Below are 22,597 nucleotides of genomic sequence, written 5' to 3'. Positions count from 1 at the left end.
CAAATTATCAAACCTGAATGGGGGTAGTGAAAACCTCCAAATTAGTAGTTGGCCAGGCAGGAGTGTGAGTAGCCGGAGCCCTCCATTTGAAGCTGGTGTCTGAAATAGGGGTGGTCTTGTGGGACTCAGCCCTTGATCTATGGAGTCTGCACTAACTCTGGTAGTTAGTGTGAGAACAGAATGGTTGGACACTCACTTGGTGTTGCAGTTGGTTTGGAAAAGACAATATTTGGCGTCAGAGAGGAAACCACACATGCAGCTCTCAAGTTTCTCTGACGCTGCAGCCTTTGATTCCATCTAGCTTGCAGACATGACAGTTAACCTTCTTGTGCCTGTTTATAGAAGGGGCATGCTGGGCCTGAACAGAAATGTGACCCAGAGGTTCAGGGGGTCTCATCCTACCCACCAGAGGAGGAGGTGCCCTGAGAGGAGTGTCTGAGTTCTCCTGGGTGGGGCTCAGGGATGCTCTGGATGACATCCACAGTGTTCCAGGAACCCAGCCAAGTGCTGCTCTACACTCACTAGCTCACTGAGTCCTCATCAATCTTAAGACAGAGTTATTGGTATTATTATTATTATTGTTGTTGTTGTTATAACTGGGAAAGCTGAGGCTCAGAGATGTTGAATAACTTAATGTCGCACGCCTAGTGAAAACAGAGCCGAGGATTTCTCAGGTCTTCCTGACTTCAGTTGATTAGGGATTTGTTTCCCAAGAAGGAAACAAATATTGCACTGTATTAAAAATGTTTGCAGATGGGGGTGCTGCTCTGGACAGTTCTGTACATTTCTCTTAGGTGTTGGCAGGGTTGGTTGGCCAACCTTGCCAACCAACTTAGGCTGGCTCAGTGCTCTAAGAAATGAGATATTTTTCAAAGTCCACAGAAGCTGATTGGGCCAGGAGCGTGTCTAGCATGAGTGTTATTTATCCTATATACAAGTCTTACCTGATGATAGCTTGTTGCAGCAAAGCCAACTGAAAACTTCATGGGAATAATAGCAATGCCTTTCTTCTTCCAATAATTCTTCTTATTGAACTCTTCAACTTGCATTCTTCTGCTGTGAAAGGAAGACTTGTCCAGACATTCATTCCAACATCTTATCAGGGTCTCAGGGTTGAATGCTTGTTTGTAGATGGTTTTGTCAACTGTTTTGTACATATTTTTCTCTCTAATCTGAAACAGGTGGGAAATTCAGTCAATAGTTATGGTAAGACAGAAACTGATGGCCAAATAGAGACTTGAAAAGCATCTCCACTAAAGCACAAGCTGTAAAGAAGGGAAGACAGGGTCTGTTTTTTCTTTGAATGGCACATGCTTTTGCAAAAATAGTAGAGGTTATTTTTTACCTCTTCATCAATGTACCAGTTAGGGTCACTCCCCACTAGAAGTGGAGGGTAGCAGGTGGAGACTAGTCCACAAAAGGCAGTGGGATAGAGGGGCCTAGGGAGGTCCCTTTTCTTTTCTTTTTATTCTACAAGGTTCAGAGGATGGAGAAGAGCTGGTAGGCAGTACCCTAAAGCAAGGATTCATTGTCATAACTGAAAATTTGTTCTGCCAGGGGGGAATAGCATTGCAAATAATAGTAGATCCCCTCTAAGTCTTCTAAGTGCCTTTGGAATGTATGGATAAATCTTTTAAACAGTTTCTTTGGGCCTGGTGTGGTGGCTTACACCTGTAATCCTAGCACTTTGGGAGACTGAGGCAGGAGGATCACTTAAGCTCAGGAGTTCAAGAGCAGCCTGGCAACATTGTGAGACCTCATCTCTAAAAGAGAGAAAGAAAAAAAAAGAAAGAAAAATGGTTTATTTGAATAAGCCGTGTTTTATGTGATATGTCCTGGAAACTTGCAACACTTGACAAAGGAGAGCCTGCTGAGATATGCCTAGAAGTTTTTTTTTTTTTAATCATCTCCATTTATTCTAATCACAATAAAAGAATTATTATTATTGGCAACAACATTGGAATAATACTATCCAGTTTATAAAACAAATATCGTAATGAATGTTAAATTATTTGATTCTTGCAGGAACTCTGTGAGGTGAGTCATTTATAGATAAGGAAACTGAACCACACAGAGATTGACGCTCTTGCTCATGCTGTTCTTTTTGCCTAGAACACCTTTCCAACCTCAGTGCCTATTATTCTTCAAGGCCTATCTCAAGTGCCATCTTCTCCAGAAAGTGATTCCTGGTTCCCCTCTCCCATGCCAACGTGATGCCTTCCTTCTTTGGTACCCATGGAACACTGTACGTGACTTCTCTTAGGATAACTACTGCCTTCCTTGTACAAAATATTAGGTGTTCTCTTGTTTGTAGGAAGTACCCCGACGATTACAAACCTGGAATTCCTGTTGAATTAGGGACAAAACAGTTCTAGGGACAACACATAGGAGAGTTCTTGCTGGAGCAGGGGTTCTGTATTGGGGAAACAAGGTACAGAAATGGAAAAGGTAGGGTGGGCTCTGACTGGAATGTTTGGGGAGTGGAAGCAAGTTATTGACCATGATCTCAGTTCCAGAAGCTGCCTCTCTCTAGTCCAGCATACTGTACATCCTGTGCACCTTCTGGTCTATTGTGAAAAACAGTATTTTTCAGAGGGCGTTCTTCTGGCAGTATTTCTCAAAAGTTTTCAAGTGCACCAGTAATTCCACTTCTGTAAATTTATCCTAGAGATATACAATAAAGCAAACATATACCTGGGTACATATGTACCAAGACGTTTATTGCAGCAACATTTTAATGGTGAAAAATGGTAACAACCAGAATGTATATTAATAGCATTAATAGTGGAGTGGCTAAATAAGTTATGGTACGTGCATATTACATAGTACTATTCAGTCATGAAAAAGAACGAAGCAGACCATTCTACTGACGTGGAAAGATGGCCATGGCATACTGTCCTGTAGGAGAAGGAAGCGGCAGAGGCAGAGTAATATGTATGCTATGGTCCCATTCTGGTAAATAACCATACATGTGCACATATATGTTTTTTTTTTGTGTGTGTGTGAGACGGAGTCTCGCTCTGTCGCCCAGGCTGGAGTGCAGTGGCCGGATCTCAGCTCACTGCAAGCTCCGCCTCCCGGGTTTACGCCATTCTCCTGCCTCAGCCTCCCAAGTAACTGGGACTACAGGCGCCCGCCATCTCGCCCGGCTAGTTTTTTGTATTTTTTAGTAGAGACGGGGTTTCACCATGTTCGCCAGGATGGTCTCGATCTTCTGACCTCGTGATCCACCCGTCTCGGCCTCCCAAAGTGCTGGGATTACAGGCTTGAGCCACCGCGCCCGGCCGTGCACATATATGTTATATGTCAATGTTTAGGTGTGTGTGTATGAATACAAATGGGTGGCCAAAGATAGAAAAAGGGGTAGAACAATAAACACGGAATTGTTAACAATGATTACCCTTGACCAAGAGGGATAGGGGTGGAAAAAGGGGCATTCCCTTTTTTTGATTACTTTGGTGTGGTCTGAATTTTAAATAGAGTAATTATTTTGGTACGACTTTAAAAAAAAGAGATGTTTGCATAAGTAAGGAAGGAGTAAGATAGGGTGAGGTGAATTCTGAGCCGGGGCTAATTCATGTGGTTCTTCTAGTGTGTTTCCTTGGGTCAAAGAAGCTGGGTTTCCCACTGGTCCCATTCATCAGCAACTTTGGTTATGGCCTTGGTTACAACCTTACCTTTTCTGGCGGAAGGCCACATTTGGCTGCCACAGCTGTGATGCACGATTCTGTTACTAGGGCTCCTTGTGGGAAGCCAAATCCACGAAAGGCTGTATTGGACGGTAAATTTGTCATGCATGCACGGCCCCGGAACCTGAGGTTGCGAATTTTATATGCATTTTCCAGCTTTAGTATTAGAAATTCTGTTACCTAAAAAGGGATATTCACATATCATCACTTTTTTTTTTTCTTTTCTCTTTCTCTGAAAGTCAAGTACAGAGTCAAACTGCTTGTGGAATTTAACTATGTTAGGAAATAAACTTCGTAAAGAGTCATCTAGAAATTTGGCATTCTACTCATGGTCAAACATGTTGCTGCTTTCTGGTGTACGTACCAGCTCAGAGTCATCCAGCGTGCATCCTCCGTTAATGTAGCACTCAATGTCCAGAGCTTTGATCCGCCCGTTGTTCATGAATCCTACCTGTCACCAAATGATGGTTATTTACTGAAATGTTCCAAATTCGCATGCCAATTGTGAGACATAGCCCAGTTCCCCCACAGGGCAGGACAGAGGCCAGACTCAGCTCCCTGTTTGCTCTATGGTGTACCATGCCTTGCTTGACTGATGGAGACTTCTTCTGAGCTGAATTTTGCTGAGCTCTTTCCTTCCAACATGTGATTTTCTGGCTTCACAGTCAGCATGGAATTCTAAAGACTTTGCTTGTCTCCTGGACTATAATTGCCACCCTCTTTGTCCTTATTCTCGGAAGATTCCCCTTCATTTTTCTTTCTAATTTAGTCTGTGGTTTCCTCCCTGGTGAAAAAGTCTCTGGAATTCCAGAACGTGTTGGAATGAATCACAGTGTATCTTGTGATGGGAAAGCCTCTGAAGCTGAGGTCCTTGAATGGATGCATGGGGACTGCTCTCTTTTCGCTAGGTGGTGAAGGTGCTTTGTACATGCTTGCCCGACCTAACAAACCTGAGCTCGTGCTGTTGTTACTGTTTGGGAAGAGCTTAAGGCAGCTTGCATTCTTTCAATGTTGTGACTCCCCTCCACCCACCCAGACCATTTTGTCTCTACAGTCCACATTAAAAAGAAAAGAAAAATCCCCACTCCCTACTGTAGTTCTACCCAATGAGGATTGACCCAGGTCCCTTTGCCTTTCTGAAAGCAGGATAAATACAACAGAAGGATCCACATGACCATATAACTACAGGGTCAACATTAGACTTCGAAGTTTACCTTTGACTTTCATGAAGAAAGGACTGCTAAGCAAAATAGTACTATAAATAAGGTAGCAGAATCCTTAAACTATTTCATATAAACTTTTCAAAAATTTGGAAGAACCTATTTACACATAAACACATGTTATCCTAATTTACAAGTAGTTCTGAATAACCTAGCAAAACTTTATTAGCTGTGTCTGAAGGATTTTATATATCTATATATGTGTATATATATATATGAGACATGAAATTGTTTATATATATTATATTGGAATTGAAATTGTTTCTTAAAAAATAAAATAAAAGTTGGACTTTTCTTTTTTTTTTTTTTGAGATGGAGTCTTGCTCTCTCTTGCCCAGGGTATATAGTGCAGTGGTGCAATCTTGGCTTACTGCAACCTCTGCCTCCTGGGTTCAAGCCATTCTCCTGCCTCAGCCTCCCAAGTAGCTGAGACTACAAGTGCGTGCCACCACGCCCAGTCAATCTTTTGCATTTTTAATAGAGACAGGGTTTCACTATGTTGGCCAGGCTGGTCTCGAACTCCTGACTTTAGGTGATCCACCCGCCTCAGTTTCCCAAAGTGCTGGGATTACAGGTGTGAGCCACCACACCCAGCCAAAATATAAAATAAAATTTGGATTTTTCCAAAAATCTATTTCCCTCTTTTATACTTTATATTACTATAATTACCAAAATATTAACAGTCTAGAATCTTCTTAACAAGTGTTAGTACTAAAACAATCTCATAACTTTGATAAGAGCACAACCATCACCACAACCGCAACTGCTCCAATCTTAGCAGTGTGTCTCTACATTTCTCTCAGTTTTATAGGACAATAATAGCTGTGACTTAATATCTGTGCATTTGAAGGCAAATGAAAAGTTTAATTGGCCAACTATTAGAGAGGGTCTTCCTCTCCAATTATAAAAATTATTAATGCTAATGGAAGAAATACAATTGTTCTGTGCTATAGAAAACTGTGGTTTTTGTAATACAGGGAAGATAATCGAAGGCAATGACAAAATCAGATAGAAAATCTAACTATGAATATGCTGCAAGCAATTCCCAGGTAAAGTATGTTCAATACAACTTAGATTACATTAGAATGATCGTAACAGCTCAATCACAGATTTGAAAAGGTAGTATTGTAAGCTCATGGCCAGCAAGTATTTTTAAGATGTTTATATTATAATTACATAAAAATGCAGTAAATGCAGTTTGAAACAATTTTAAATTCACTACTTACTGTATTATTTTTTCTTACATGCAAAAAGCTTTTGTAACAGTATCATAGCCACTTTGTAAAAACACTTGTAAAAAATGATTTTGCAGTTAAAATGGTCAAATTGTTTCCAAACATTTCCACCGAAAAATATTTGTATAGTCAAGAAGGTTTGGCATAGCAATGTTTGTACCTTCTATCAGTGTTTATTTGTTTGTTTTGAGGAGCCACTAATGTGAATCCTTATTCCTTCAAGTAGTGTTTTGGTCATCATTTGAAATTGTATTTTTATCATTAAACTTCTTCACAATTATTTGCTAGAATTATTAAAAGTTCCTCATAAAATGTTATGAATATTCAAATACACAGCATCCTTATTTAATATTTTAGATGCTAAGTTTGTTTTTAGAATTTAGCAGAATCAAAATGCTAGAAAAGAGCAAAGCCATTCAGATAAAATCAGATATTTATTTATCTATTTGTTTATTTATGTCCGAGACAGGGTCTCACTCTGTCGCCCAGGCTGGAGTGCAGTGGTGCAATCTTAGCTCACTGTAGCCTCCACCTCCTGGGCTCAAGGGATCCACCCAACCTCAGCCTCCCAAGTAGCTGGGAGTACAGGCATGTGGCACCATATCCCGCTCATTTTTGTAATTTTTAAGAGATAGGGTCTCCCCATGTTGCCCAGGCTGGTTTTGGAACTCCTGGGCTCAAGTGATTTGCCTGCCTTGGCCTCCCAAAGTGGTAGGATTACAGGTGTGAACCACAGTGCCTGGGCAAAATGAGATATTTTAATAATTCATCTTTAATACTCACTTTATATTTTCCAAATAATGGGTGCCTTCCTCCAGTTATTAACATATCGTCTTCACGATTAAGGACAAGACGAATGGGATGACCTGTTCTAAAGAAAATAAATCTTAGGTTCTCCATCCCTCCCATTCATCCATCCATCCATCCATCCATCCATCCGTCCGTCCGTCCGTCCATTCATCCTCTCATTCACCTATCTACCCATATTTATCCATCCCCTTATTTAACTATCTACCCACCCATCAATGTATCTGCCTATTATCCATCCATCCACCATCCATTCTCCCACTCTTTATTCAACCATCTATCCCTTCATTTATCCCATATAAATGTATTAATATCATACAACATGCTAGACACTAATGTGAATTAATATATGACTAAATCATCATTGTTTCTATAACTCAGTGGTTGGAGATCTCATTAAAAGTATTAATGTCACATGCAGTTAAGTTGAATTCTATAGCTTCAAGTTTGACCTTCACCCACATCCAGACATTTGCATTATCTCCACCACTAGAGATAACGTACTATCTCTAGTAGATAGTGTACTAGAGATAGTGTACTATTACCAAAGAGAAAGAATGTGAACAGATAAATGCAAACATCTGGGAAAACAAGGCCAAACACTCATCTTAGGATGTCTGGGTTAGCGTCTCCATTCTCATCCATGAAGGCTATGCTGGCCAAGTTGGGCTCTCATGCAGGGAGGAGCCTCATCTTTTCTCCATCTCCAGAGCAGAGGCTTCTAGACTTTGGAGTGCTGAAGAATCCTCTGGCACGCTGGTGAAAATGCATATTCCTGGGCCTTTGTACTAGGATTTGGATTCAGTGGGTCAGGGAGGGGCTTTGGAATGCATTTTTCTCAGTGATGTTGATTCAGGTGTCTTCAGGCAAATGTTGAAAATCACTATCCTAGTGCAGGGTTTCCTGGTCTTCCCTAATTGTGAGGACAATCTGGAACATCAGAGAAATGCAGTTTCCAGGTCCATCCCCTGCTAATTCTGATTCAGTGGTGCTGGGATGGGGAGGCAGAACTTTCTTTTTTGAGACAGGGTCTTGCTCTGCCACTCAGGCTGGAGTGCAGGGGTATGAACACAGCTCACTGCAACCTGACCTCCTGGGCTCAAGCAATCCTCCTGCCTTAGCCTCCAGAGTAGCTGGGACCACAGGCACGTGCTACTGTGCTCAGCTATTTTTATTTTATTTTATTTTATTTTATTTTATTTTATTTTATTTTAAATCTTTGTAGAGACAGGAATTTCACTATGTTTCCCGGGCTTGTCTTGAACTTCTGGGCTCAAGTGATTTTCCTGTCTCAGCCTCCCAAAGTGCTGGGATTATAGGCATGAGCCACCATGCCCAGCTAAGGCAGGAATTTCTATGACATCAGGCAACTCTTACTTACTATTAGGTTTGGGAACATTACTCTGAGGATCATTTAATGCACGGCCCTTGTGTACCAAGGTAGAGTTGAATGTTAAGGCACTGGTTGCCACACTTGGCTGCACAGTGGAACCACTGGGGAAGTTTTAAAATATACTGATACCTGGGTCGGTATGGGGCAGCCTAGGCACTGGGATTTAAATGCTGCCCAGATGATTCTAACTTGCAGTCGTGTTTGAGAAGTCTTAAAGGCACAACGCCTGGGGGGAATTCAGTGAACTGATTATCTTGTGCTGAGTCCTCAGTGGGTGTGAATGGAGAGGAGTTAATTATGGAAAGAACTGGAGATGGGATTCAGATCCTGCTTTATCCAGCTTCTCATTGAGGACTGAGACGTATGTCTGAATGTTTCAGGACCTAGCTCTGAACTACAGGAGTTGTCAAATGAAGCAGGGCCTGTGAACTTTGCATGCCCTTTGGGGCTCTGACACAATAGTTAGCCACAGAAAATGAACCATTAACAGAAAAAGCAGCACCAACTAAACACAAATCTGAGGCATGAACAGCAAAGGAGTGAGCCTTCCGCTGAGGTCAGCCTGGGAGCTGTCTTTGAGGATGAGTCGTCTGTCCATTGAGCAGACTCTGAGGACGCAGCCCTTCCCAGGTGCAGGGAGGCAGAGGATGAAGAGTCTTTGTTTCCTTACCTCCCCCTGTTCTCGTCTGAGAGCAGGAAAGAAGCGTCAGGGAGCAGCCTCCCCTAGCACACTCCACTTGGGCAGGGTGGCTTGCCCCATCCCTCAACGGCTCACTTTCCCTGAAGCTCAGGAGGTGTTCAGCTAATAGTCCCACTGCTCCTTTCAACAGCATGTTAGTTATTCAAAGTCCTGTGTACATTTGACTTTTGCAATAACTCTAAAAGCGTTGGAGGGTACGTAGGATTATTTACATTTTTTTAAAGAAACAGGCAGGAGGCTGAATTTCCCAAGGACACACACAGGGTTATGACGGCGGCCCGGATGACTGTCAGCCACTGATTTGCCCTCAGCTTTGTGCATTTGATGCCATTCTGTATCAAATGGCATCCCCAACCATACTTACTTGATGGCACCCACAGCTGCAATCGCCCCGAATACAGCTGGTTTTCCTACCTTCCCTCCAAAACCTCCACCCACTCGTTTTACATGACAGGTGATCCTGTTGATGGGGATGTTTAAAGTAGAAGACACTGTTTTCTGTAAAAGTGAGATAACAAGAAGGTTTATGAGTGAAATGCCAAAGAAGCTTTTTGTGTCTTGAAACAACATCACAGCAGAATTCATTCATGTCTACCACTGCTTAAAAAAAAATGGAGATAATCTGAACCTGTCTGGTAGGGCTCTGTTCAGTTTGTAAACACTGTTGGTCTGCACAGAGCAGCCCTTCTAGCAGAGAAATGGTATTTTCCAGAAGCAAAACCCAGGTCAGAGCCCTGGATTCCTGTGAGAAGCTGGGTTCCCAGTCAAATGCTTAGACCTAAAGTCCCAAGGAGGTGAAAGCCGGTGAACTCCTGACAACCTAGCAAGGAGATGATGTGTTTGCAGCTAAACCTAGAGCGCTTTGTGACTGGGGAAATGAAAATGTACTATAAAGTGATGTGTTGACTCCAAAGGTTATCTGTGATGATTATTTTAGAGAAAAATCAAGTACAGAAATAATTGAGTGGTGTCATCTCATCACAGAGTTCATCTGAGCGTGATGCAAGTGAACATACTCTTGAAACCTAACGTTACTGTGACTATTTTTTTATTTACTTGAAAAGACCAAAAACAAAACAAAAGGTTCTGAGGTCTTGGCTGCATTATTGATGTCTGATGTCTAATGCTTGGATTCCAGGTTTTTGCAGGTAAAATGGCCAGCAACTGTGAGGCTCTAGGATCGACTGCCATCATGGAATTAGGAAGGTGGAGATGTGGGCGTTATCCTGGACTTCACCTGCACGTGGGCTGGGTCCTGTGTGGACACGTAAATGTCCAGTTCTTTGTCCTCTGTCTTTGGAATAACAAGCACTCTTTGCGTTTCCATGTAAAAATGTTCCTGTCCTCCAACATGGACCTCTCCTGTTAAGCATAAGCACAGAGCAACTCCTAAGGTGTGTGCTGGTGGGAAGCCACCGTCTTGGAGAATTCAAAAGCCAGTAAGATGTGGACTGGCTGACCTGGATTTTTTTTTTTTTTTTGAGATGGAGTCTCGCTCTGTTGCCCAAGCTGGAGTGCAGTGGTGTGATCTCGGCCCACTGCAACTTCTGCCTCCCAGGCCCAAGCAATTCTCCTGCCTCAGCCTCCCAAGTAGCTGGGATTACAGCGCCTGCCACCACGCCTGGTTAATTTTTGTATTTTTAGTAAAGATGGGGTTTCACCATGTTGGCCAGGTTGGTCTCGCACTCCTGACCTCAGGTGATCCACCTGCCTCGGCCTCCCATAGTGCTGGGATTGCAGGTGTGAGCCACCGTCACCTGCCTGGGTGGCCTGGATTTATCCTGACAAGGACCCAGGCATTTGTCCTGTAGCAATGTGTTTCAGAGACTACAGTTCTGGATAACAAATTAAAAGTGCCAAGTTTGTTCCTTACTCTGCCCAAACCAAAATCTTAGAGATTTTCTTTTATTTATTCTATTGCTTCCTACCCCTCAACCCCAAAACCGCGCGTGCATGTGCGCACACACACACACAATTTGAAAGGAAGAGGCGTAAGAGAAATTTGGCAAAGCACCAAGACTTTAGAGGCTGGACTTTCTGAGGGGAAATCATACGCTTTTGATGCCTGCTTCAGAATAGAATCAGGCAGAGTCTATTAACTATCCCCGGGAGCTTACCTTCAATAATTTGGTCGACTTTTTCAAAGGCCTCCTCAACATTTCCTTGTTCAAGTTTTTTTTCAGGGCACAGGAATGAATTGTGTTTTATGGCATCCTACATGGCAGAAAAAAAAAAAAGCACAAAAGCCAGTCCTTCCGACTTTTCCTTCCACTGGTAGTTTTTTCTTAAAAACCAGCATGCTCTGGAAAATCACTGTCTCCCGGGGCAGATGGAAGGTGTCAAACAAGCAAGGGAGTATTAGAGCAGTAGGCTCACTGCAGAGATGAGAAGTCCGGGGAAAGGTCTTCTGGATTTGCAGAGAAAACCAGCAAGAAGGATTAGCGAAACCTTCAGAAGCAAGTTACGTTCAGAACCGAGGGCTGGGGACACTATGATGATCCCAGACGATAAATACTAATTTCTTATGTAAATGTGACTCTTCAGGGAACATGAGATAAGTCAAATGCATGATAGGTGAGGTTCCGGAATCTGCCTGTTTTTTTTTTTTCTTTTACCTCTTTCTTGAAGAAAAACACTTGTGTTAGATTACTTAGGCAGCTCAGATACAAGAACCTCTCACTCAGGAATCTGAAAAATACTGAGGCTGTCTTGAGGGGGAAGACACAAGTTAGTACACATCTCTGGGGCAGGAAAGCCCAGTATACATTGTATTAGGTTGGTGCAAAAGTAATTGCAGTTTTTGCTATAAAAGTTTGCAATTGCTTTTGCACCAATCTAATAGGAGGTTGGTTCCTTTCTTTGAGTATTTGGCATCATCTCATAAGGGTTTTTCTAGCTCTTTGTTCTATGTGTGTGTGTTTTTTTTTTCCCCTGACAATTACATGAACTGACTTACAAATAAAGACTGATTCTTTAATGACCTACTGACAGCGGATCCTTGTTCAGCCTTTAGAACCTAGGTATTTTTCCATACTTCTGAATGACACCTGTCTCCTGCCTTCCTAGACTGATGGCCTCGGATGCCATAGCCTTTCTTGCTGATGATCCTCCTGGGAGCAGCTAATATTGATGGAGAGCTTGCTTTGTGCTAAGCACTGTGCAATAACAGTGTATGTACATGTATCCTTACATTCATTCTGTTATGATCTCAGTTTCCGAGATGAGGAAACTGGGCTTAGAGAGGTTAAAAGAACTTTCTCAAAGTCATATTGTAAATAAGTGATAAAGGAAGTGTTCAAGCCCAGGCTAAGTTTTTAGAAACATTTTATCTAATGATGAACACTTGATTTTTTCAAAGCAGCAGACAATGAACAATATAGCTGATTTTTTTCATTTTCTGTTATACTAAGATCTCAGAAGCTATCCTGGTACATGTGAAAGTATGTTTATTGCCATACTGTAAATGTGTCATAAGACAGTATAATTTTTTTTTTTTTTTGAGATGGAGTTTTGCTCTTTCACCCGGGCTGGAGTGCAGTGGCGTGATCTTGGCTCACAGCAACTCTGCCTCTTGGGCTCAAGCGATTCTCCTGCCTCGGCCTCCCAAGTAGCTGGGATTACAGGCATGCATCACCACACCTGGCTAATTTTTGTATTTTTAGTAGAGATGGGGTTTCACCATGTTGGCCAGGCTGATCTCGAACTCCTGACCTCAAGTGATCTGCCTGCCTCGGCCTCCCAAGGTGCTGGGATTACAGGCATGAGCCACTGTGCCCAGCCAAGACAGTATAATCTTGTTATAACATAGGCTGTATTGGGTGAGTGCTAACCATGTGCCAGGTACTGTTCTAAGTGCTTTACACCCATTAACTCATTTAATTTTATGACAAACTAATGAGATATGCATTATTACTACCTCCATTTTATAGATGAGGAAACCATGGCACAGAGAGGTTAAATAACTTGCTTAAGGTCACATAGCTAGTAAGTGGTACAGCCACTATTCAAATCTGGCAGTTTGGTTCTAGGAACTGTGTTTGTAACCATGACCCTATGTTGCCTCTGATCTATAAAGTCATATAAATAAATGAATAGATGGATGAAGCACTATTGGTATTACATATGACAATTTTATGACTTGTGGAGGATTCTTTTTGCTGACTCTGGACAGTCCTAATCCGAGGGAACTCTAAATCCCTACCCATTCTGAATTCTAGAATAGTTCATGGGTGTGTCCTCTGGGTGCCATTTCCCCCTTGAGGAAAGTGGGGTTAGAAGTGAAATTTTAAAAACCCTTATTAGGATCCTCATTCAACCCAAGGAAGAGGAATGACCCAAGAAAAATGGCCTGGATTTCTTGCAAACTTGGCAAATGGGAATTTGGAACAAAGTTGATTTGGTTTAGGAAGATCAAGAAACTTTTTTTTTTAAAACACTTTAAATATTGAGCAATTTATACTGTTTAGTTACGTTTTAAAATGTCCCAATGGTTCACAAAAGCCTCTGGACACATTTGATGTTCTGTCACAAGCACACAAACAAGTAAGCTTTTCTCAAGTCAATGACTCTGAACCTGTCCCTCACTGAGTCAGAACCTGCAAACCCCAGTCCACACCTGAACTGTCTGTCCTCACTCCATTATCTTCCCTGAAATACCATTTGAATATCATTATCTAGACTCAGAAACGAGAGTGAAGTTTCTGTGGAATTCCACCATGAATGTTCCATTGCATTTGGGCTCCACCTTCAAAACATTACTGTTCCCAGTACGCATCCTCATCTTCCTCCTCAAGTCATAGAGTCTCCGATCTGTAGTGGTTCTCTGGCAACCTGGAACAAAATCCACATTTCCCAGCTCCCCTTACAGTTAAGTGTGGCACGCGACCAGGTTCCAAACAAAGAGATGGAGGAAGGCATGTGCCACGTACATGCCTCCTTTTAAGGACTGGAAGTGTCCTTAAAGGGAGGGGGCACACCCTTCTTCATCACCTGATTCTCTCAGCTGTCTGGAATGTGGATGTAATGGCTAGAGTTTCCGTGGCTATTGTGGACCAAATGTGCCTTCCAGGAAGCAATACATGATGGAGTGACTAGATATGAGAAGGCTGGATCCTAAACACACAGAACGCCTTATAAGACCTGGGCTGCCCACTTCTAGACTTTTTGAAAGTGAGAAACTTCTGTTTTTTCCATTCCTTGGAACCAAAGATAATTTCAGCTTGTACAAGTAATGTTTTCCAAAGAAAGTTGATTTTTCCAGAGCAAACCAGTGGCAAGAAAAAAAAAATTAGATCCTTCATTAAGATTTTTACAAAGGTATTTTTAATTCTACAACCTTAGGGAGAGACTGGCCAGCCCTGTTTACCTTGATGGTGAAGATTACAGGTTCCAGATCTTCATAGGTAATCTCTATCTTTTCAGTTGCTCGTTTTGCCTGTACATCTGTCTCAGCAACCACAGCACAGATGATCTGGCCCACACAGATTACCTGTGGAAAGTACACACCTGAAGCAGATACAGAATTCTGGGTGGGAATAGGCTTAGCTCAACCTTAGCAGTGACTAGTGTCTTAGATGTCCCCACTTAGCAACAGTAGCCACATTGGAGTCACATTTGACTACATCTGCTTGGCTAAAAATTAAATATATATATATTTTTTGAGACAGAGTCTTGTTCTGTTGCCCAGGCTGGAGTGCAGTGGTGCCATCTTGGCTCACGGCAGCCTCTGCCTCTCTATTCTCTTGCCTCATCCTCCTGAGTAGCTGGGATTACAGGTATGTGCCACCACTTCCGGCTAATTTTTGTGTTTTTAGTAGAGATGGGGTTTCATCATGTTGGCCAGGCTGGTCTCAAAATCGTGGACTCAAGTGATCCATCCTCCTCAGCCTCCCAAAGTGCTGGGATTACAGGTGTGAGCCACCACACTTGGCTAAAAAATATTTTTAAAGAAAAAATAATTTAAATAATATAGACAGTTCCATTGGCCATGTAACTCAGTGAATGTGAGTCTCAGAGTAGATGTGAGGTTGGCCGTAACTTGAATCTACCATGTCTTCTGTCCAGCTTGGTTGGCATGTGTTGCCTTCATGATATTTTAGAGTTTAAAGGTAAACAAAGTTTTTGTATAATGTGGCTCCTGTTGTGGACTCACTTGTGTCCCTAAAAATTCATATGGACTCAAGAGCACGCAGTGGCAGAGCTAGGAGTTGTTGCTTTTCTGCAATACATTTCCTTTTACTATGTTATTTCCAGACTAGTAGGGCTGAATAAAGGCAGGGTAGAGAGGTGCCAGAAGGCTCGGTGCTTCCACCTCCCAAAGGCAGGAAGAGCTGGGAGCTGGACAGCTGGCAGGAGGGGTACCTTGGTGACTGTCTACACAGAATCATCTAGGAGAGCATGTCCTGGACGTACCTCCTCTACAGCCAGCAGTTTGTCACCTTCAGCGCCATTGGTGCCTGGAATATCTTCAGCTGTTATCACATCAACCACTTCCGGTAGTTCAAGGGCCTTGGACACATCAATTGATCTAAACAAAGAGATATTTAAGAGGTAGACATCACTCTGGGCAGGGTGGCAGATGCCTGTAATCCTAGCACTTTGGGTGACCGAGAAGGGAGAGATTGCTTGATGCCAGGAATTTGAGACCAGCCTGGGCAACACAGCAAGACTCTGTCTCAACAAAAAATTGTTTAAAAATTAGCCAGGTGTGGCGGTGGCACATGCCAGTAGTCCCAGCTACTCAGGAGGCTGAGGTGGGAGGGTGGCTTGAGCCCAGGAGTTCAAGGCTGCAGTGAGCTATGATGGTGCCTCTGCCCTCCAATCTGGATGACAGAGCCAGACTCTCTCTAAATTAAAAAAAGAGGAAGTAGAAATCAGCAAGCTTTGAGGGCCCCAAATGTGAGGGAGGGATAGAGCATGGTTGAAAATCGGAATATATGACAACAAATCCATCTTAGTTCCTGACCAATCAGAACAGACCTGCCAAGGAGTAGGGTCCAAGAGACTCCCACTGGGCCAGGAGATAACACTTTAGCTACTGGGAGACTGGAGGTGGAGAAGGGACAGTGTGGCTATGGCAAGGGGCATTCTTGAAGGTTGGGACAGGGGCCATTCATTCTTGGGCATGAAGTGGGTGTTTCACTACCACCTCAATACCAGCTCTCTATCAGGTTTATGCCTTTGAATCATGTCTGAGGCTGTAGCAGGGAGCTGAGGTTTTGTGAGATTAGGAGGGAAACAAAGGGCTTGTCACTGTGATTTTTTTTTTTTTTTGAGACAGAGTCTCACTTTGTCACCCAGGCTGGAGCACAGTAGTTTGCTCTTGGCTCACTGCAACCTCTGCCTCCCGAGCTCAAGTGATTCTTCTGTCTCAGCCTCTTAAGTAGCTGGGATTGCAGGTACGTGACACCATGCCCAACTAATTTTTGGGTTTTTAGTAGAGACAGGGTTTTACCATGTTGGCCAGGCTAGTCTTGAACTCCTGACCTCGGGTGATCTACCTGCCTTGGCCTCTCAAAGTGTTGGGATTACAGGCGTGAGCCACTGAGCCCGGCCAGTGATTTTTATTCTCTCTCTAGGGTGCTCATTTCTAGATGTTCTCCCTTCCTCCTGGAGCTGGCAACCTTTTCTTTATTCTTTCCATTTTAGGTTCTTTAGGTTTAGGACATGGCAGGAGCATGGGCACATTCCTCTGAGGGGATCCCAGGTGTGCTTTTAAAAGACTCTTGAAAGCTCTTCGTTTACTTACATGATTTTTGCATGAGCCCTGCTACTGGTCACCAAAGCCATGAAAAGTTCTTTATCTACCATGGGAATGTCATCACAAAACATGGCTTCCCCAGTGGCATGTTTAAGAGCTGACAGGTGCATGATGGGGCGTCCAACTGGGTCTTGGAGAGGCTGGTGAGGATCCACATTCTACAGAGGAAGACAAGAGTTGCCTCAGAAGCTTTTACTTGTCAGAAGTGGCCTGGCCTATCACCAACACTCCTGAGCTAGGATTGAGAAATTGGATGGTGACCCTGGGGTGACAAACACTGGAGTGGGCCAGATGATGAGTGTGACACATCAATGATGCCACTAGAACAGTGAATTGTCATTTCAGTTATGTGGCAATAAATGGCAAAGTAGGTGAAGGGGCACCCCAGCTTCTCCTTCTGGCATCTTCTTTTCCCTGGTGGTGCTCTCCGGGATCTCGCTGTCCTGCCTCCTCACCTTTCCAGTGATCAATCTGTCCAGCAGTACTGTCTTCACGATGATGGGGCCTAAAGTGATACAGTTGCCAAGGTGGGACGCTACAATCCAAGTCAGAAGCCCAAGTATGGACTTAACTGGGGCCTCTGGCACAGGGTTTGGGGGATGGTAACGGAGTCCCCCCAGATCCCGAATAAGGTGTCCTGGCTGCCCTTTGGAGTGGCATAAAAACATCACTAGGCTGTAGGGAGGTGTAGATAGTGTTTATTCTGGAGCTCCTCTCAGGGAAGCTGTGTGTGTGTGTGTGTGTGTGTGTGTGTGCGCGCGCGCGCGCATGTGTGTGGAGGTGGGGTGGGAGAGGGGTTGTGCTATAGCAAGAATCCATAATGTCTAAACTGTCCTGCCGGAAGGGTGAGTTCAGTTACTTGCAGGGCTCTTGTTTGTTGACTGGAGATTAAACATTTGCAATCAGAGCTAGGGGCTGAACCTTCCGGCTCGGCTGCTCTTCTGAGAAAATATCAAACAAATGCCCAAAGAATATCACTTTGAAGAGACTATAATGATTAGACTGTAGATTAGCTGGATGGTTCAGCCTTGAGTTCATCTAGCAGCAGCTTGGGCCTGACCTCAGGATTCCAGCGTCTCCCTGATGCAGACTAAGCAAAGAGCCATTGCGCTGGCAACGACTAGAACGTCAGACCTGAAATCAGAGCTCTGAAAAGCTTGCTCGCTCAGCACGGCTCTAGTTTGCAGGTTTCAGTTAAATCAAACTCACTGACCTGGTACGTTTGGACTCCCTGGGGTATTGTGACTGGGAAATCTTCGAGAGCACTTAGGAATTGGTCTGAAACTTCAGAATGATGACGGCTGTCCTGAAAGATGGTTCAAAACAATAAAGATAAGCTGGTTAGCTACGGTTAAACTGGGCTTTGGTTTACGTGAAACTGACTTGGCTAATGTATCCAGCATAGCATGCATAACCACGATCCATACTACCTGCCCCGGCTTCATGTTTTATGAATGTTTCTTGTTCCCCTCCTCCCTCCAGATAATGAGGACCCTGAATGACTGCTTGGAATCTGATCCTCAAGCCACCCTGAGGAGGGAGAGACCTGCCAGAGAGCGGGGGCAGAGGCAGGAGGAGAAGCAAGGAAAATGGCTAGATAAGCCATCCCAGAATAAGCAGGCATCCATTGCACACAAAAGGACTCAAAGCCGGATTGCTTTTCTCAGGAACTCAACTCTCCCGGGAGAGCGGTAGCGGTGGGGACGCTGCTCTGGGTGTCACTGAAATTTGTCAGGTGTCTTGGTTCAGAAATTAGATGGCAGCAAGGATTATCCTGGTGAGTGTGGTTGATGAGGGTCTTCATCTGAGTCTGTGAAAATCAGATACCTTAGAACACTAGGCTACTGGGGTGAGCTGTGGTTGGGGAACAGGGAGTACAAGGGAGGGTGAGAGTTGTAATCATGGTCAGGGGAGGGGTGGAGAGAGAGAGAAGGAGAGAGAGAAAGAAAGAGAGAGAGAGATAATATGTTTTGCTTTGCCTAGCCTATTCCAAAAGTTTACAATCAGAAAAATCTGGAAAGCTATTTAAACATTAGCATACGCATCAGGTTTTGGTCTGTTTTTTTTTTTTTTTTTTTTTTGTACAGGCTCTTGCTCTGTTGCCCAGGCTAGAGTGCAGTGGTACAAACACGGCTCACTGTAGGCTTGACCTCCCAGGCTCAAGAGTTCCTTCCAACTTAGCCTCCAAGTAGCTGAGTCTACAGATATGTGCCACCATGGCCAGCTAATTTTTCCATTTCTTGTAAAGATGGGGTTTCCCCAGGTTGCCCAGACCGGTCTCTAACTACTGTGCCCAAGCCTGCCTTGGCCTCCCAAAGTGCTGGGATTACAGATGTGAGCCACCATGCCTGGGCAGTTTTGGTTGTTTTGAAAAATAAAATTTTATTTTATGTTTTAGGTTGATAATAAAATTATAGAAGAGGCAAAATGAATCTCTAGTGCCAGCAAAGTGATTAGTGGTTGCCTGGGTCAGGGGCAAGATGGTGACACAAGGGGACATAGGATACTTTTTGGGATATTGGAAAATTTGAAGTGGTAGCTACGGAGATATAAACATTTGTCAACATGCGCTGAATTTAATAGGTGCATTTTATGATGTGTAAATTACACGTCAATGAAGTTGATTTTAAAAGAAAAAAGCTGCACACTGGCAGCAGGGACATCACAGTGTTTCAGTGTTCAGGGCACGCAGTCAACATTTGCGGACTGCAGAGAGTCTGGCATCATGAGCCTCATGTAGCCCCTCAGGGCTGGATCCCAGGAGGAGGGCCGGCTGGGAACTGACAAGGCCTGACTCAGCGCAGGTGACAGGTAACGGCACAGGCTGTGCACAAGACAGTTTGCCAAAGTGATGGGAAAGCTGTGAGCTTATGGGTGCAAGGAACACATAAGAGCCAGATGCTATGGGTCAAACTGTGTCTGTTCTAAATATCTGTATTGAATTCCCAGCACTCCAGTCCCAGTTCTTCAGAATGTGGCCTTATCCAAATAAGGCAAGGCCTTTACTGCAAAGGTAATCAAGTTAAAATGAGGTACTTAAGATGGGCCCTAATCCCATATGACTGATGTCCTTGTGGAAGGGGAAATTTGGACACAGAGGTACCCACAGGAGAACTTCATGTGAAGACAGAGATCAGGGTAATGCTTCTAGAAGCCAAGGAGTGCCCAACATTGCCAGCAAACCAGGAGGAGCTAGAGGAGAGGCAGGGGCAGAGTCCCCTGCACAGCCCTCAGAGGGAGCCAGGCCTGCTGACGCCTTGGTTGAGGACTTCCAGCCTCCAGAACTGTGAGGGAACATGTTTCTATTGCTCAGGCCAGGCAGGCTGTGCTACTTTGTTTCAGCAGCCCCAGCCAGCGAATACACCAGAGCACCCACAGGCACACAGAACAGCTTCACCAGCTTCTTCAGTTCCTGCAGAACCTCTAGGTAGAATTTGAAGAGGAAGCTGACGACTAGGGTCCTCTTGAATTCCACCCGGCCACCTGGGGCTGAGCCTGGGAGTGAGACTTCATCCAGAAGCAGCCTGCAAGCCTCATCCAGCATCAACTCATTCCAGCGCCTAGGAGGGTCGGAGGCAGGAAGGAATTGGTTAGAGGGCAGTTTCTAGCATGGCGTGATGTGGGATAGTGACCTTTTAGAGACCCCAGAGTTACCTCTGGAAACTCAGAAATCACCTAATCAAGCTGCTTAGGGAAACCAAGGCCTGGGGAGGCTGCATCGAGTGGCCCAAGGGTCATGGCAGGGTGAGAATGGGACCTCTTCCATTGCAACTTGAACATGAGCACGTTCCAGAGCCGGACATGCTAGAACCAAGTATTAAATAAGCAGAGCAGGCTGGGCAAGAAGGCTCATGCCTGGAATCCCAGCACTTTGGGAGGCCAAGGTGGCTGGATTGTTTGAGCCCAGTAGTTTGGGACCAGACTGGGCAACATGGTGAAACCCCATCTCTACTAAAAACACAAAAATTAGCTGGGTGTGGTGGTGCACACCTGTAATTCCAGCTACTCGGGAGGCTGAGCATGAAAATCACTTGAATCCAGGAGGCGGAGGTTGCAGTGAAGCTGAGATTGCACGAGTGCACTCTAGCCTGGGCGCCAGAGTGAGACTTCATCTCAAAAACAACAACAAAACAGACCACTAGGGCCAATTCCATTGTGAACTGAACAGGACTCAGACTTGGAGACTGACTTCGCTGAGGAAGAAAGTGCGTGTAATGGTGGGAGCCTTAGGTGCTGCTTGGACGCTGCCCAGTGTGGGTTTGCTAGACTTTTTTTTTTTTTTTTTGAAACACAGTCTTGCTCTGTCACCTAGGTTGGAGTGTAGTGGCATGATTGCTACTCACTGCAGCCTCAACCTCCAGGGCTCAAGTGATCCTCTTGTCTCAGCCTTCTGAGGAGTTGGGACTACAGGTGCATGCCACCATGCCCAGCTAATTAAAAAAAAAATACATATATATAGTAGAGATGGGGTCTCGTTTTGTTGCCCTGGCTAGTTTTGAACTCCTAAGCTCAAGCAATCCTCCTGCCTTGCCCTCCCACATTGCTGGGATTATAGGCATGATCTATGGCACCAGGACGGCTAGGCTGTTGATCTGTATAAGAGAATGGGCGCAGATGGGAAAAAATCACCTGCTGGCTGAATTCAGGCCAGGTCATTTTTGTTGTATACCTCATCCAAAGAGTGGCATCCAATTAATCAAAGTCAAATAAGGTTTAATTCATTCAGTAAAATGACAGAAAGAACAAGCAGTGATTTTCATGTAAGAGTTTCCATCTTCCCAGGGCTTTACTGATGCTTGCCAGAGACAGATCTCCACTTGTTTTATTTAACAGCAAGCTTCCCCCTCAGGGTGCGGGCTCTTGGCTTACCTCCCGAGTAGCTGCTGGCAGGATCTGTGTGCACTGATGGTGGCAGCCCCCACCCCTCCATAGGCGATGCTCAGGTCCTCAATGCTGTCTGTGCCTTCTTTGAGAAGGACTCGCATGCCGGCATTCACGTGGGGCAAGGCGTTCTGCTGGCACTGAGCCTGTCGGAAGGCGGACACAAATTCCCACTGTGGAGACAAAAACCATTTGGGGTTATCTGATATGTCAAAACTAAGAACGTGGTTTATGCGTCTTGTTGCCACTAATTAATCACTTAGACACAATCTAACAAGACACCAAAGACAGTTGGCACAATTCGAGGACACCTTGGCTGCCTTCTCGTTCAAAGTGAGAATAGCGTCCTCCCCAAGTCCCATTCTCAAGGCCTTGGACACCCTCAAGGAACAGGGATCACCGCATACTCTCCCTCAGAGGCCAGGATACCTTTGCACGGGATGCTGAGGGAACTTACTCCTGGACACCCATCCATGTGCTGGCATTGCGAGGGGCCATTCCCACCAGTTTTCAGATGCCTTTTCCCCATGAGGGTGGAGGAGCCCTCCGAATGCAGGGGCTTTTAAAGGTGATTTGCTAAAAGTACAAAGGAGACCCACCACATTGCTTGGCTTGTAGAAATGTTCACTTTTCCACTTGGAAAGCACAAAAGGGAGCCAAGCAAAGCTTTCCAACAGTGGCTAGGGAATCTTGTGTCAGGAGGAAGAGTCAAGAGGTGATGGCTGCCCCAGCTGACCCCTTGGCGCCATGACCTTTGGTGAGCTGAGGTGGGGTCCACGAAGATGGCCTGTGCCCCTTTGTGCATTTCCGTCTGTGCTGCCACCAAGGGTGCACATGTTTGAGTGGGCTTATTTTTCCGTCTGCTGCCTTTTCATGAATTTAAATGGGAACACGTTTTGAAGTTTCCATTCCA

At 44.4% G+C, this 22,597-nt stretch overlaps 1 protein-coding gene across 2 annotated transcripts in view; it reads right to left on the bottom strand.

The window, feature by feature from the left end:
- The window catches only part of AOX2 (aldehyde oxidase 2), a 78,892-nt gene that overhangs the window by 29,856 nt on the left and 26,439 nt on the right, over positions 1-22,597 (bottom strand). For both annotated transcript variants that reach the window (XM_021923400.2, NM_001308438.1), the window contains 13 exon segments: positions 21,673-21,857; positions 20,180-20,363; positions 18,017-18,109; positions 16,792-16,961; positions 15,456-15,570; positions 14,410-14,532; positions 11,162-11,258; positions 10,282-10,406; positions 9,409-9,542; positions 6,928-7,015; positions 4,054-4,140; positions 3,678-3,869; positions 945-1,172 (listed from right to left, as the gene is read on the bottom strand). In XM_021923400.2, the coding sequence (XP_021779092.2) occupies positions 945-1,172; positions 3,678-3,869; positions 4,054-4,140; positions 6,928-7,015; positions 9,409-9,542; positions 10,282-10,406; positions 11,162-11,258; positions 14,410-14,532; positions 15,456-15,570; positions 16,792-16,961; positions 18,017-18,109; positions 20,180-20,363; positions 21,673-21,857 (1,821 nt within the window).

This window comes from Papio anubis, chromosome 10 (genome assembly GCF_008728515.1).
Source record: "Papio anubis isolate 15944 chromosome 10, Panubis1.0, whole genome shotgun sequence".
Classification (NCBI taxonomy): Eukaryota; Metazoa; Chordata; class Mammalia; order Primates; family Cercopithecidae; genus Papio; species Papio anubis.
This window is presented reverse-complemented; position numbering and strand designations above follow the sequence as displayed.